This window comes from Dipodomys ordii, unplaced genomic scaffold, assembly GCF_000151885.1.
Source record: "Dipodomys ordii isolate 6190 unplaced genomic scaffold, Dord_2.0 Scaffold176, whole genome shotgun sequence".
Taxonomy (NCBI): domain Eukaryota; kingdom Metazoa; phylum Chordata; class Mammalia; order Rodentia; family Heteromyidae; genus Dipodomys; species Dipodomys ordii.
In genome coordinates, this window is record NW_012267392.1 from 1,510,711 (window position 1) to 1,524,839 (window position 14,129).

General features: G+C 35.3%; 1 protein-coding gene across 4 annotated transcripts in view; it reads left to right on the plus strand.

Annotated features, from left to right (window-relative positions):
* Positions 1-14,129, plus strand: part of Ankrd30a (ankyrin repeat domain 30A) — a 61,103-nt gene that overhangs the window by 31,142 nt on the left and 15,832 nt on the right. For all 4 annotated transcript variants that reach the window (XM_013033765.1, XM_013033766.1, XM_013033767.1 and 1 more), the window contains 8 exons: positions 45-208; positions 3,086-3,241; positions 4,203-4,236; positions 5,016-5,160; positions 6,721-6,934; positions 8,089-8,272; positions 9,779-9,916; positions 11,397-12,353. In XM_013033765.1, the coding sequence (XP_012889219.1) occupies positions 45-208; positions 3,086-3,241; positions 4,203-4,236; positions 5,016-5,160; positions 6,721-6,934; positions 8,089-8,272; positions 9,779-9,916; positions 11,397-12,353 (1,992 nt within the window). The remainder of the gene's footprint in view (positions 1-44; positions 209-3,085; positions 3,242-4,202; positions 4,237-5,015; positions 5,161-6,720; positions 6,935-8,088; positions 8,273-9,778; positions 9,917-11,396; positions 12,354-14,129) is intronic.

The following is a 14,129-nucleotide window of genomic DNA, read 5'->3' on the forward strand; positions in this document are numbered from 1 at the left end:
TAATTGAAGAATAAATTATCTTTGGTATCAAATTTGCATTTTAGGTTGAAGGAAAAATGAATCTCAAAAGTAAGGAAAGTCAATTGTCAGCAAATGTATATAATATTGCTTCCTCTGCTACCAATGATGATGAGTTAAATCAAGAAAGAAAGAGCACAAAAACTGATAAACAACAATTTCCTTTTAAGGACAATGAAAAATATGATGGGTAAGACTATTGGCAGTATTTAATAGTCAGTAATTAATATTTTATAAAACCAATTGTAAAAAAAAAATTTTAAAAAACCAATTGTGGTTTGGGCTGATATTCTCTATTAATAAATTTTGTACTTTTACCTGTGATATTAAGTCTTGCATGGTGATCAGAAAAACATAAACAATGAATATTATTTTTTCAACTATTATTAATAAGTATTAAATAACAACCAAGATTGGCAAAGGTGAGGAACAATGTTTCATTTACTCTTAGTAACTAATTCTTAGTAATTAGTAAGTGAAAAAACATTTTATTTACTAATAGCAAGTTCATTTACGAATAAAATATTTTTCATTTGCTAGCCATAAGTTAATAAGATAAATTTCATTTACTATTTGTAAATTTCATATCCTGTTTGTTTTTTTGGGGGGGGTTTGACAGTTTGTGAGGCTTGAATTCTGGGCTTGGGCGCTGTCCATGTGCTCTTCAGTTCAAGGCAAGTGCTCTACCACTTGAACCACAGCACCACTTCTAGTTTTCTAGTGGTTTATTGGATAAAAGTCTCACGGAGTTTCCTGCCCGGTCTGGCTTTGAACCTCGATCCTCAGATCTCAGCCTCCTGAGTAGCTAGGATTACAGGCGTGAGCCACTGGCACCCGGCACTTTCATATCCTATTAATTAGTAAATGAAGTTGATTTTTGAACTTTGGAGAGATAATTTAGTAGCAAGAGTCAAAGTTTCCAATACAGCATTCTTTTAAACTAACAGCATTACTTCTAGAACTGGATCCTCCCAAGACAGCAAAATATGACTCAAGCATGAAGGATATTTATTATATATTACAAGTACCATATATAAAGTAGATGAATACTTGTATCTTAAATATAACATGCACATTAGGGATGTGTAGTATACATGTTAAGGATTATTATATAAATATGTTACATATATAGAGACATTGTGGATAGCCGTATCTACAAGTTGGAGAGAATCTAAAATCTCATCAATAAGAAAATAGATAGATGTTATCATCTCAATAAAAAATATAGTATGCATTTTTTCATAATTATATTTAAAACATTTAATTTGGGAAAATATCTTAAGCAAATTTTATTATAGCACCTATAATATCTGCTGATTTACAAAAGGAAGCTACTTACTACAGTGACATGATCTCATCACCAACAGAATTACTAGTTCTTAGGTTTAGCGATTTTGTTCTCAAAGCATGAATCCTACTATGTCTGACTCTTCTACTAGTCTAAATATTGTTAGGGGATTGCTCACACTAACATTTCAGTATGTAGTGTAGTGTTTGATATATTAAACCTGGGATTGTCAGACTTTTCCTGTCAAGAACCATATAGCAAATGCTTAGGTCTTGTAGCCTGTAAGGGTCTCTTTTGTACTCTGAACTCTGTAGTAGAGACTAAGTGAATGGACAAGTCTACATTTCACTTTTAGGGACTAGGGTTCAGAGGTAGAACACTTGCCTAGAATGCATAGATCCCTTGGTTCCATCTTCTCAAAAATTTTATTTACACAAACAAGCAATGCTGGGTGCAGGTGGCTCAGAACTGTAATCCTAGCTACAGCCTCTCAGGAGGCTGAGATCTGAGGATCATTGTTTAAAACCAGCTCAGGCTCTTGGCTTCATTTAAAAAAAAAAAAAGAAAGAAAAGAAAACAAGTGGAGCTGGGGCTTATGTGGTAGAGTGCCAGCCTTGAGTGAAAAAGCTAAGGAACAGCACTTGGGGTTCTGAGGTCAAGTACCAGTACTAGACTTTAAAAAAAAAAAAAAAAAAGCAATGGGGCTGTATAGGACCTAAGGCCCTAATTCAGTATCATTTCTACTAAATGCAAGGTGCTTCTGATTCATTTAATTTTTTAAAATATTTTTTATTGTAAAGATACTGTACAGAGGGGTTACAGTTACATGAATAAAGTTATGAGTACATTTTCTATGGAGTATTATTATCCTCTCCTGTTTTTTCCCTACTATCCCTTCTCCCCCCACCTCCTCCCACCCCACCAAGTTGTAAAGTTCATTTTCAACATAGTGTCTTGTATATCTCATTGTTACAATGGATCATCCTATATTCTTGTTTCAGCATTTTGTTATTTCCCTTCCCCTCCCCAAATTAGAAGAAATACATATACAAGATGCAGGGCACTGGAATCAAATACAGTGACAACAGGGGTTATACCATGGGGGAAGACCATACAAAAGAAACAGATTCACACAGTACATTAAAAACAACAGCGACAAAGAAAAACCTCCCTACCTTGGGGTTCATTTTGCTTAGCATCATCTTATATGGTCATGTGAATCATTGAATCTTATGTCTGAAGATACCAAGTCTGCATGCATGTCATCATCCTTTTTTTTTATTGTGATTTTTATTTATTTATTTATTTATTTTGCCAGTCCTAAGGCATGAACACTGGGCCTGTGGGCACTCTCCCTGAGCTTTGGTGCTCAAGGCTAGTGCTCTACCACTTGATCCATAGCTCCACTTCCAGCCTTTTGTGATTAATTGGAGATAAGAGTCTCATGGACTTTTCTGCCTAGGCTGGCCTTGAACTGCAATCCTCAGATCTCAGCCTCCTGAGTAGCCACAATTACAGACAAGAGCCACTAGTACCCAGCTCATTATCATTTTAAAGATAATACCTGTTAAGTACATACCACATCATATTTTACAGCAGTGACATTATATACAACTTGCAAAATTTTACTTTATAAAATAAGATTATTTGCTAAATTTTTGCCCCCTTATATTTCTATTTTAATGATTATTTTATTCTGTATTTGACTAGTATAAACCATCCTAGAATTAGAATGATTAGAAAAACATTGCTCTTTTTTCTGGTGGGATTTTTTTAAAGTAGTGGTACTGCCTTGCATATGAAGAAAGTAAAGAAAATGGAAAAGGAAAAATGGACCTCCAGAGAATCTATGATTATGCTCATGTGTGAGAAGTCTGGTTTAGGAACTGATGGTCTACTATATGTGAAGGATGAAAAAGATCAGGATGAAGGAAGGTAAAAAAAAAAAAATCTCTAATTTCTTTATGAATACCCCTGTGATAAAATGTTAGCAGTGATTACTTTCAGAAATAAAACAATCTCTACTACTTACCTAGAACAATACTGTGGTGGATTGAGATGAAAACAAGAGACTTTGACAAGAACTAATTCTAAGTCTACTATGTGTATATTGTAATGAAGTATAATACTACATGTGTTCAGGGGCTGGGAATGTGACTTAGTTATAGAGTGCTTACCTAGTGTGCATGGGTTTGATTCCACAGTACCACATAAACAGAAAAAGCCAGAAGTGGAGCTGTGGCTCAAGTGGTAGAGCATTAGTTTTGAGCAAAAGAAGCTCAGGGACAGTGCCCAGGCCTGAGTTCAAGCCCCAAGACTGGCCAAAAAAGAAAAAATACTACATGTTTCAGCTCATTTTAAACTTCACAACAGTGGAAGTCTGGCTAGTGGATAAACACTGGACAGCTCCTCAGAGTTTCAGTGAGCAAGACAATAGGGAATGGGATAATCACTGAAGAAGAATGTGAAATTTAAGATATTTCTTCTAAATATAGGCCTTTTAAATACATTTCCAAGGCTGGGCGCTGGTGGTTCATGCCTGTAATCTTAGCTACTCAGGGGGCTTAGATCTGAGGATCATAATTCAAAGCCAGCCAGCAGGAAAGTTTGTGGGACTCTTATCTCCAGTAAACTGAAAGTGGCACATGGCTTAGGTGGTAGAGTGCTAGCCTTGAGCTGAAGAGCTGAGGGACATTGCCTAGGCTCAGAGTTCAAGCCCCACAACTGACCAAAAAAAAAAGATACATTTTTACTAGGCACCAGTGCTCACATCTGTAAAACTGTTTAGGTCTAAAGACTTTATAGATTCTATATAATAAGATGATCGGTTTAGGTATTCTTTGATTTTTACATATTTAATATTTGCCTGAACGGATTTTATATTTTGTTTTTTTAGACCTACAAAGAATGCACATAATGAAAACAACAAGGTATTGTTGAATATAAAAAATAGTCTTTTACTGAAAACATACATGATAAAAGGCAAAGTAAAATACATTATAAAATATAAATTAAAAGGAGGGGCGTGGGGAGGCTGGGAAGGAATGGGAAAGGGAAACAAAGGAGGAGGCTACAATGCTTGATAAGAAATGTACTCATTATCTTGCCCATGTAATTGTAACCCCTCTGTACCATATTTTCACAATAAAAAATAAATAAAAATATAAATTAAAAGATATATTATAAAAGGTAAAGTGAAGAAATAAGATCTTGTTACTTGAAAAAGTAAGTAACAGTAGCCATTGATAAATATATCTTCTTATACTAAAATTAAGTCTTTTAAGGCCAGACTCAGCGGCACACACCTGTAATCCAAACTACTTGGAAGGTGGAAAGCTGGGTAATATGAGGTCACCCTGGACAAAATATTTGTGAGATCCCCATCTCAATATGCTAAAAACAGTGGTTTGCTTCTATAGTCCCAAGGTATTCTGAGGAGTAGATAGAAGGATCACTGTCTAAAGCAGGTCCTGAGAAAAAATCCTATCCAAAAAGTTAGCAATAAAGAGATGGGGCATGGCTCAAATGATACACAGTGCCTGCCTAGCAAGTAGAGGGCCCATGAGTCCAAACCACTATTCTACAGAAAAGTGAAATCTGTTTTTAAGGACCTATGCTTCTGCTTACATGAAATGACAGGTGATGAATACTTCTGTACATTTAGTGTATGGTATTTGGGGGACATTTTGAAATACAATTTATTTTATAGGTCAAAAACCCAATAAATGAAATGGATGATTTTGATGATGACTTAACTCAGTCATCTGAAACAGTGTCTGAAGATTATGATCTGCCTCATCCCACTTATGAGAATATTGTGCTGCTAATCGAGCAACTTAGAATGGAGTGTAAAGGTAAGACCACAAGTCTTTTTTTTTTTTTTTTTAAGCAGTACTAGGGTGTGAGCTTAGAGTTTCTTTCTGGCCAGGCAGACACTATGCCACTTAAGCCGTGCCCCAGCCCTTTATTGCTTTAGGTATTGTTTGACAAGGATTTCATAACATTTCTGCCCAGGGCCAGCCTCTCAAGGAGTTGGGATTGCTATTTCCTTGTGACATGGCCTAGAAAGCTTGAACATTTATGTATTTTCTGTATATGGTAAACACCAACTTCAATGTCTATAGTCATAGTCTTAAAATCTGTGATTTAAATTTAAATTTTGTCCATTTGGGTTTGGGTTTTTTGAATAGGAACACTGACCAGGCTGCTATTCAGTCTTGGCTAGAAGCATATTCCAAGAAAATCTACACTGGTGCTATAGATTGACTAGAATAATATTCTGCTTTTGCCCAATTGTTTTTGGTTTTTTTCTTCATCCTTCAGTTCTCCATTTGCCATCTCTTCCTCAGGTTAATCTTGGCCCAGTGCAGATCAAATCACCAAGTCTGTCTTTTTTTTTTTTTTTTTTTGTGAGTGTGTGCCAATAGCAGGGTTTGATGAGGGAGTAGGTGCTATTAGCTTTTTACACAAGGCTGGAGCACCAACATTTGAACCACAGCTCTACCTGTGGATTTTTGGTGATAATTGGAAATAAGAGTCTTACAGACTTTCCTGCTTAGGCTGGATTTGAACTGTTACCCTGAGATCCCAGCCTTGAAATTTATCTTGTTACCACATATCTATATGAATTAACTCTTCCACATTATTTTTAATTGCATATAGCAATTGTGTGGTAGGTTCCATGATGACATTTTGACATTTTCATACCTGCATATTTTGTACTTTGAACATATTCACCCTTATTGGCTTATCTAGTCCTTCCCTCCCTGTGAGTGTCCCTTTCCTAATGGTTCCCCTTTCCTGTGGTGTGCATGCATGTGTGTGTGTGTGTGTGTGTGTGTGTGTGTGTATGAGTGCACACTTGGAACAGTACTGGGGCTTGACCTTAGGACCTGGGTGCTGTCCTTTATATTTTCTGCTCAAATCTAGTGCTCTACCACTTGAGCCATACTTCCACTTTCAACTTTCTGCTGGTAAATTGGAGATAAGAGCCTCACAGTGCCTGGGCTGGCTTTGTATCAGGCTTCTTAGATCTCAACTTCATAGGCATGAACCACTGGCACTCAGCGCTTGCCATGTTTTTGCCTAGATCTCACCTATGAGAGATAACATGTGATACTTGTCTTCCTGAGTCTGATGTATTTCACTTAATGTGATAATCTCCAGTTCCCCATTTTCCTGAATTATCAATATGTTTCATCTTCATGGCTGAATAAAACTTCATTGTGCATATATGCCACATTTTCTTTTCAAGCTAAACAAAAGCAATATCTTATCTGTTTATTTGTAGAGCTTAGTATTGTGTGTCCTATCTTGTAGACACTCATCATATAAATGAGTAAATGTAAAACCACACAGTGCTTTATATATTCTGTTCATGTATTCTATTTCTATCTTATTTTTCTCCCTGACAGATTTTGTTAGCTTATTGAAAATCCGGGATGCAGTTCATTCGTATAAAAGATGGATTGAACTGAAAAAAAGTCAATGTGATGAACTTTCAGGAAAAATTAAAAGAATGGAAATCAGAATTAGAGGACTACAAAAGGAGCTGTCAGAGATCAAAGAAGAAAAATCACAGTTAGAACATGAGAAAGTAGAATGGGAACAAGAACTCTGCAAATTGAGGTGTGATCCTTTTATTGTAAAAAAATGTTTGAATTCTTAGACTCTAGATATGCAGAGGAATTTCTAACTTCTGACATACCTCATAGGATTTTATAAATTAGTTAGTCTTGGAGTAAGAAATCTTTTGAAAAAATATAACAAGTTCTTAAGAATGGATTCTCCTAGTATTTAAATACATTTTCTTCTAAATCACATTTGTGTGTGTGTGTATACATACTAGAATTGGGGCTTGAATTCAGGGCCTGCACGGTGTCCCTTAGCTTTACTGTTTAAAGCTGTTGCTCTACCACTTGATCCACAGCTCTGCTTCTGGTTTTTGCTGATTAATTGGAAATAAAAGTCTCACAGACTTTCCTGCCCTACCTGGCTTAGAAACAGAACCTTCTAGATCTCAGACTTTTGAGTAGCTAGGATTATAGGTGTGAGCCACTGTCACCTGGCTTTAGAATTTTTTTTTAGTTTATGCATTTTCTTTCTTCCCTCCTTCCTGTCCTCCTTCAACATCTCTCATGCATAGATATAATTAATTTAAATTTCTATATTGAAAAAACACTAATTTTATTATTCAGTTTAATTCTACATCTTGTTCCAAAAGGAATTTTTAATTATTTATTATATATAAAAATCAATAACATTCATTGAAAATTTTACAGAAAAATACAGATCAAATATACTCATTTCCTTAGCCTCATCTTGAAAAACATCTGAAGGTTATCTTTTATATGTTTAGAGTTACCTGTAGCATTTTATGAAGATAAAATTTTATTTCTAGGGCACTTACATGCTTATTTATAAACAACTTTAAAAATTAGTTATCTTTAAATTTTCTGTTTTAATTCAGGAGTAATTTTATCTATGTATAAAGTACATAATCTTCAACTTGTAACTCTACTGAGTAATTTCAAAATTATTTTTCATATTTACTTGAATTCTAGAAACTTAGAAATATAGAGATTGTTTTCTCATTTTTTACTATCAAATAGGTAGGACTGTTGAGAAAATTAAAGAAATTAAAATTATGAGAAATGGAAAGGAAAAATATTTGAGAAATAATACTAGGTTCATAAGTCAGCACCTGAAGGTATAGATGATAAATGAGTTTCTTTAGTTTCTAAAAACAAAATGAATTTTCTAATAAGCATATTTATCTTCAGATTTGCCTTAAAACAAGAAGAGGAAAAGAGAAAAAGTGCGGAACAGTTTTATGAAAAAATTAAGGACCAGTTAAGAAAAAGCGAAGAGCAGTATAATAAAGAAGTTGAAATGAAGCAACAACTTGAAGTCTCTGTTAGAACACTAGATATGGAATTGAAGACTGTGAGAAATAATTTGAATCAGGTACATTCATATTTGATAAAAATTTTCATATTTCTACCTTGATCAATATTAACTTATGATATTCCTTTATATTGTGGGTCACTTATTGAGTGAGATACAGTCTGAGAATGTATTATTTGGTAATTTCATCATTGTACAACAGCATAAGCTTGTATGTATACACAACAGGGCATATACCGCATTGGGTATGCAGGCCATGTCCAAAACAGCATGTGGCATATGACTATTATTTAGGTTTAAAACACTTTAAATATAAATTATGACATTTCCAGCTAAAATCCTTTTAAATGTTAACATCTGATGGGATGTTGAAGATATTCTTTCATTTCCTAAAATGAAGGAATGGAAGGTAATTTTGGTTTAATCATATTTAGGCATTTTTTTGTTAAAGCACAGCCTAAGTAGCTTGGATACTATAATGAAACTATCAATAAACATTTTTTTCTGACTTTTCCTTGTACTTCTAATTAAGACCCATTTTTGCTTTTTCACAAGTTTAGCTATCGTGTATACAGTTAAACTTGAAATTAGTACCAGCAATAGTGTCTCATGCCTATAATCCTAGATACTTAAAAGGCTGAGATTTGAGAATCCCACTTGGAAGCTAGAGTTCTGTGCCACGTATCTCCAGTTAACTGGAAGTAGAGGTGTGGCTTGTGTTGTAGAGAGCACCAGCCTTGAAGGAAAAACTTAAGGAATAGCACCCAGGCTTGAGACTCCAAGCCATAGTATTGGCACATTTTCCATCCCTTGTAGTTAATGCTGCATGTACTAGTCCTCTAGAAATATGTTAGGCTGACACAACTTGGTGGAACTCCACAGGGCTTGTTTTCCAAAGAAAAGTGTTCCATTAAGAGAAGTACAGCCGGGCACCAGTGGCTCACGCCTGTAATCCTAGCTACTCAGGAGGCTGAGATCTGAGGATCACAGTTCAAAGTCAGCTGGGGCAGGAAAGTCCATGAGACTCTTATCTCTAATAAACCACTAGAAAACCGGAAGTGGCGCTGTGGCTCCAGTGGTAGAGTGCTCGCCTTGAGCTGAAGAGCTGAGGGACAGTGCCCAAGCCCAGAGTTCAAGCCCCACAACCAACAAAAAAAAGATTTTTTTTTTAAAGCGAAGTACAATAAACTTCCCTAGATGTTGTGTTAAAAAAAAAAAAGCAAAAAACAACAAAAAAAGAAAAATACACTATGTTGAAAATGAACTTTACAACTCTGCCTGGGGAGGAGGGGGGGGCCAGGGCGGTGGGGAGGAAAGGGATGGTAGGGGAAAAACAAAGGAGGAGGTAACAACGCTTGATAAGAAATGGACTCATAACCTTGCTCATGTAACAGTAACCCCTTTGTAAAATATCTTTACAATAAAATATATATATTAAAAAAATAAAAATTAAAAGAAAAAGAAAAACTTGAAATTCATAAGGGGTAAAGATTATGCTCTTAATTAAGCATTTAGGTCCTTCTCCCAATAGTAGGAGACTAGAAACTCAGTGAAATTCTTCTCTAGGTTGTAGAGGAACGGAATGATGCTCAGAGGCAACTTTCTCGAGAGCAAAATGCCAGACTATTACAAGATGGGATCCTGGCAAATCACCTTTGCAAACAAAAGGAAAAAGAAATGATGCAAAAGAAAATGAATGCTGAGGTATTTTCTTTAGTCATTTTCAAACGTGTGTGTATTGGTATGTGTGTTTATTTATTTACAAGCCAACTATGTACTGCATCTTGGAAAATGTAGAGGATTGGTTTTTTGGGGTTTTTTTGACTGGTCTTGGGATTTGAACTCTGAATTTGGGCTCTCTTCTTTTGCTCAACACTATTGCTCTCCCACTTAAGCCATAGTGCTATACTTCTGGCTTTTTCTGAGTAGTTTATTGGAGATAAGAGGCCTACAGATTTTCCTTCCTAAGCTGGCTTCAAACCATGATCCTCAGATCTCAGCCTCCTAAGTAGCTAGGATTACAGGCGTGAGCCACTGGCACCTGGCTGCAGTGCATATTTTGGAGGAGGTTGCATTTTTGTACCATTGGATAAAGTAATGTTCTCAATTCAACTCCATGTTGACATTTCTTTTAATTTTTTTAAAATTTTGTTTTTACTGTAGTTGGTCTAAACTTCATGTAATGAATCTGTGAATCCAGTGGGCTTACAGTATAAGACTTCTTTGCATTTCTGTATTTGTAACAGAATTAAATGGCTTGGTAAGAAAGCTCTCCAAGTAGAGTCAAAGAAACCTGGAGAAAATCTTACATCTAGCCCTTCACCATGCCCTTCTCATGGCATTTTAAGTCATTTCACTGATACAGGTAGAAGTGTCTATGTAGGTATAGAGTGCCTAGCTTTACCATTTACCAATCAATGTAATTGTTCCAACTTTAAAAATCAAGTGTGAATTGAATATTTTCAGGGAAAGAAAAGTATAACAACTCTGGGGAAATCTTGGCTATTCAAATATGTGTAGACATATTATGGGCTGTCTGTGGGTATACACCTGTTTTAAGTAAGTCTTATTACTCTCTATACCTTTGGTCTGATGTAATTCAAAAAGGGCTTTTCTAATTCTGTTTGTTCCATTTTTCTTTCTTCTTTCATTTGTAGTCAGTTATACAAGTTTTCATAGTTATAAAAATTACATTTACCGATGAATGATAAATTTATCTGCCAACATCTAACCCATAATAGGTCTACATGTATTTGAACAGACAAAATTTTCCCAGAGTTTTTAGTTTTTCTTTTCCTGAAAATAATTCTATAACATATTCTATTTTTCAACATTTTAATATAGTCATTTATTAAAATTACACTTATTGATGAGTGATAAAGCCAGAGACTATGCCACCTATACAGGTTTGACTTGGCTTAATTTGGGTTTTTGAGACAGGGTCTCACTCAGATTACTGTGTAGCCTGCTCTTTTCTTTTTACTTTCATAGATTTATTGACTAATTAAATTTTTGAAAGTTTGGAAATTTTACTTCTGTAAGCTTTGAAGTGAAGTTTAGATCCTATGAGGTTTTTTTTGCAGCTGGATATTTATTGCAACCATTTCATTTTTTAAAAATGTACAGTGATTCTTTAATTTCAGAGGAAATTGTGATCACTAAATACCTCCTTTGTTTCACTTAGGTTTCTTTTAGTCATGAGAAAGAAAAAGATCTGTTGCATACAAATCACAGGTTACAGGATGAAATTGCCATGGTAAGACTAGAAATAGATACAATAAGAAGTCATAACCAGGAAAAGGAAAAGAAGTATCTTGAGGATATTGAAATTGCAAATGAAAAAAATGATAACCTTCAAAAGACAATAAAACTAAATGAAGAAACCTTGACAAAAACAGTATTCCAGTACAATGGACAGATTAGCATTCTCACAGCTGACAATGCAATGCTAAATTCCAAACTGGAGAATGAAAAACAAAACAGGGAAAGACTGGAGACAGAAGTTGAATTGTACCGCACTAGACTGGCAGCTGCTATCAATGACCATGGTGAAAGCCAGACATCAAAGAAAGAACTGGAACTGGCTTTCCAGAGAGCAAGAGATGAGTGGTCTCGCTTACAAGATAAGCTGAATTTTGATATTTGTAACCTAAAAGATAACAACGAAGTTCTTTCCCAGCAACTTTCTAAAGCTGAAAGAAAATTCAATAGCCTAGAAACCGAACTATATCACACAAAAGATGCTCTTCGAGAAAAGACTTTAATTTTAGAACATATACAAATAGACCTGACCCAAACCCAGAGCCAAATGAAGGAAATTGAACACATGTATCAAAACGAACAAGGTAAGGTAAATAAGTATATTGGAAAACAGGAATCTATAGAAGAGAGGTTATCTCACCTACAGAGTGAAAATACCTTGCTTCGACAGCAATTAGATGGTGCTCACCACAAAGTTGACAGTAAAGAAAAGACATTAATTAATATCCAAGACCAGTTTCACGATATCATAAAAAAACTCCAAGCTGAAAGTGAAAAGCAAAGTCTCATGCTTGAAGACAGAAATAAGGAGTTAATCAATGAATGTGATCATTTAAAAGAACGATTGCATCAATATGAAGATGAGAAAGCAGAAAGAGAAGTAAGTATCCAAAGGCAATCTTTTTTCAAATTTTCTGAAGGAAAATCCAAAGGAATAGTTTACTAGGGCTAACTAAACAGCTTGATCATATTGTCTAGTTCAATAAAAAATACATAAATTAGAAATGCATTTATCATAGCTCTCAGAAACATAGCTTGTTTCCAACAAATACAGCTTAGATCTAATTCATAGCACAAAGAAACTACATATTTTAGCTCAGCATCCTTCACTGGCCAGGCTTAAGCTCCTCGTCCCCCTGCTTCTCTGAAGCTCCCCCTCAGCTTCTAGTCCCATGAGGATCAGGGTCTCTGGACATTCATGTCAGAAATTGTTTGGACCAATCAGAATACTCTGCCTCCACAGGAGAGTGTGGCCTGACTCTCGTCTTCCTAAAGAATGCTTAACTAGAAGGCAACTCAGAGTATTCTTACCAAACTCAGGCTCTCAGCAGCTGGTTACTGTGCAATTACTTTGGAAGCAGAAAGCCCAGAGAGTTTCTAGAATGTCAGTTATTTGGATATTCAAATAAAAATGTGTTCTGTGAAACTACAAAGAAAAAAATTAACCATGTCTGAGTAGAAGAGTAGCTAACTGCTCTTATCTTTTCATTTATTCATTGTACATGTATTTTGAAATATCACACTGTACTTCATTTACTTTTCATTTTCTTGTACATATATTTCAAAATATCACACTATTATCTTATACATGTTTACGTTTATGTTTAAATTTTTTTTTCTGGTACTAGGATTTGAAAACTCAAAGCCCAGGTGTTGCCCCTTAGCTTTTACACTCAAGGTTAACACTATACCATTTGACCATACCTCTCCTTCTAGCTTCCTGCAATATAAGACAGTAAAATTAAAGTCTGACAGGCTTTTCTCCCTGTGCTGGCTTTGCACTGTGATCCTCAAATCTCAGACTCCTGATTAGCTAGGATTACAAGTATAAGCCCATAACAGTAGTACTGAATTTGAAATCCAACAGGAAGGGACAGATACTTTTTTTTTTAAGATAGACTTGGCAGATGTTTTACTTTGTGTGAAGACATTGTGTTACCCATAAAAGTTTTAAGAAGTTACAAAATGATAATATACATATACTGGTACTAATGGTCTTATACGACTGAAATACTTTTTGTTTTATGGGGTTTGGTGGTAGTGATATGGTAATGGGTTTTTGTTTGCTTCTACTGGCAGTACTAAAGATTGAACTCTGGGTTTTTCCTTTGCTAGGCAAGTGTGCATATACCATTACTGGCGCTTAATGTTGTCCCTTACCTATTTCATTCAAGGCTGGTACTCTACCACTTGAGCCACAGCTCTCCTTTCACATTTTTGCTGATTAGAAATTAGAGTCTCATAGGCCTTCCTGCTGGGGCTAGCTTTAAACCACAATCCTCAGATCTCAGCTTCCTCAGTAGGTAGGATTACAGGTGTGAGCCACCAGTACCTAGCCAGCAATGCCATCTTTTATTTAATCTTCCCACTTGCCATTTATTGAACCCATTCACAGGTAACTCCCTTAGATTTTTCATTTTAAGGCTCATTTGCTGTCAAATAAAGTATATAACATTCTCAAGTGCAAATTCTGTGATTTGTTGACTTGGCATTCAACCTCTACTTTAAGGCTAATGAAGTGTGGTAGTTATTCATTTACCAGCAAGAATAAATAAAATGAGTAGAGGAAAATTTCTAGCTGAGATCAGGGTAGGAGCTGAAAGCCAGGTTTCTTGCAGACCTCGATTTTATTGTGATATAGGAATCCATTAGATAG